The 2,419-nt window shown below is 41.6% G+C and overlaps 1 protein-coding gene across 1 annotated transcript in view; it reads right to left on the bottom strand.

The window, feature by feature from the left end:
* LOC101861115 (centrosomal protein of 290 kDa) overlaps positions 1-2,419 on the bottom strand; it is a gene marked incomplete in the record, with an annotated part of 63,803 nt that overhangs the window by 26,177 nt on the left and 35,207 nt on the right. The window contains 3 exon segments of the mRNA XM_005095958.3: positions 347-454; positions 1,270-1,350; positions 2,092-2,286. Of these exon segments, the coding sequence (XP_005096015.2) occupies positions 347-454; positions 1,270-1,350; positions 2,092-2,286 (384 nt within the window).

Raw genomic sequence — 2,419 nt, 5'->3', positions numbered from 1 at the left:
TAGAGAGAGAGAGAGAGAGAATGAATGTTTTACGGAGCGGGTTGTCCCAGCCCGTGAGACATGTATTTACTTGGCCTAATGTCCTGTCTGAGTTGTGCGTTTGTGTACGTGCACCTTTAAGTCTAACTTTTGTAACGTCTACTGCCATTGTTAACGACCAAGACAAATTTCTCCCTGTGAGATGAATAAAGATTGTCATTGTCATTGTCATTGTCAAATGCTACCGCACAACTGCCACAACCACCAGCAACAACAACAATAAATCAACCAATCAATATATCAAAGAATAAATCAATTAATAAACAGCATATGTTTACCATTCCATCTAACATTGGATAAGCCTCACCTTAGAAGCAGCCCCAGCAATCTCCGCTGTGTGTTTTTCCATGGTCAGAATTGTTCTCTCCAGTTCACCCTCTCGAAGCTCCCATCTCATTTGTTTTTCTTCATAATCCTGAAACATTGCAAATGGTGGAAATCTTGAAGCCGAGAGAGAAACCCGATGGCTACACACATCCGCAAGTGGAAGTGAAGCTTTTAAATGGTCAAAATGTGGCAAGCTCTTCTCTGCCAGTATTGGTTTCACTGGTCATGGCAGAAACCACAAGTCATCTCACCCCGTCATTTCTAGTTTCTCTTCAGAAACATTCTTCTCAAGAGATGCATTAGTCATTGTCAGAGATTGATGGATGAACTATTATCAATTTTCATATTATTATTATTAATTAAAGTTATTATTAATGCTACTGGACGAAGATGGTAGATTCAAATGTCAAAGTGCTTGTGTACACATCATGTATAATCAGGTAACCCTGAGAAGGTTCACATGATGTATACAATAACTCCCTTGGCCGGCCTGGGCCTGATCATTCCATACTATTTGTGACCCCACTTCAATTTAGCATAAGCTGCTACCACTCCCTATATACAGTCTAAATGATGGCCTTCCACTGTCAAAGAGTAGAGTGGTCCTCTTATACATGAGTACGTCTCGGACAGTGTCATTATAATATTTTGTTAAATGCAGGGGCGGGGGTTGCACTGAAGTGGGAAGCAGTCATTTTTACTGGTGATTGTCTTAGAAAAATGGATTGTCACTACTACCAGGCAGCCGATAGAGTAGGTTCAGCTTCGAGCTTAATGAAATCACAGTTTTGTTCCCTACAGTAAAAGAATCAAAGACTCACCTGAGTGGTTACAGAAATGAACTCCTACTTTGATCATCCTGACATCATCAGTCTTAAATTGGGTAAAACACAGAACACTTACCTTGATCATTCTAACATTATCAGCCTCCAGCTCCGAAATGGTCACCTCATGAGAGCGAATGATTTCCTCCAGATACTTGATCTGAGGAGTAGTGAAGAAGAAAAACACATGTCAAACAGAGGACAAAAATCACATCTTTGGCATGAGAAGAAGCAACACAAGGTAAACATTACTACATTTTTAGTGGGAGGGAAAGAGCAGAACAGCCGTGCAGACCTTGACCGTTAGAAGAATATATCTGATGTTCAGTCGTGTCGTTGAAGGTAACTGAAGGCTCCAAGATGGGGCTCCACACACGAGTCACCTGGTCTGTCGGACTGGGGGTAGAGCTTAGGGATAGCATCCATATATTCTAAAAACTGCATGCATGCTACAGAAACACCAGCAAGAGCAATTAAAGTCTTGGGAGATGTAAAGGAGTTTATAGAAGTACTTGGAAAAGGGACTTGGATTCCAACTTAAAGGAGATGGGACACAGCTGGACAGAGGTAAAGACAATAGGCCAGGATAGAAGTACATGGAGAGCTCTTGTTGGAGATCTGTACTTCGGTACAGAGTGAGAATCACTGATGATGATGATGATGTTGATGATTATGAAAGATCGGCAAATTGACGCTACAATATTCATTTACGAGGATTACATTGAAAAAAATAAGACTGACTGACAAAAACAACAAGAGGAAAGACAAGATATACCAACCAGTAGCACCCTCTAAACTGCCCACAATGACAACATGAGGAAAATGTCAAGCCATAATTATTGCGTACAAAAAGCTCCACAGGTTGGAGCGGCGTAGAAACAAAGACGACTTCCAGCCTCACCTGCTGCTGTAGTTTGGAGTTATTCCTCTTCTGTTTCAGCTCCTCCAGGCGAATGCCGTCTATCTTGGAGTGCCACTCTGCTACTTTCTGCGCCCCTCGGCCGTCCTTGAGCGTTGAAATCAGCTCCTGTAGGCTGGTCTGCTGCAGGGACAGGGAGGCAACTTTGTCTTCCATCTCCTCTCTATTTTGACGGACCTGTTTCAAAAAAGACACAAAAAAAGTTTTTTTTAAGAAAGGAAAAAGTTCTCGATGATCAGCACAGATGGCAAAATTATACACAGAAATGTGAAACAACAAAAACCAAGTGTGAGCAGAGTTGAGATTTTTT

This window comes from Aplysia californica, unplaced genomic scaffold, assembly GCF_000002075.1.
Source record: "Aplysia californica isolate F4 #8 unplaced genomic scaffold, AplCal3.0 scaffold00117, whole genome shotgun sequence".
Taxonomy (NCBI): domain Eukaryota; kingdom Metazoa; phylum Mollusca; class Gastropoda; order Aplysiida; family Aplysiidae; genus Aplysia; species Aplysia californica.
Note: the sequence above shows the minus strand (reverse complement) of the source record. Positions and strands in the feature narration are given on the sequence as shown.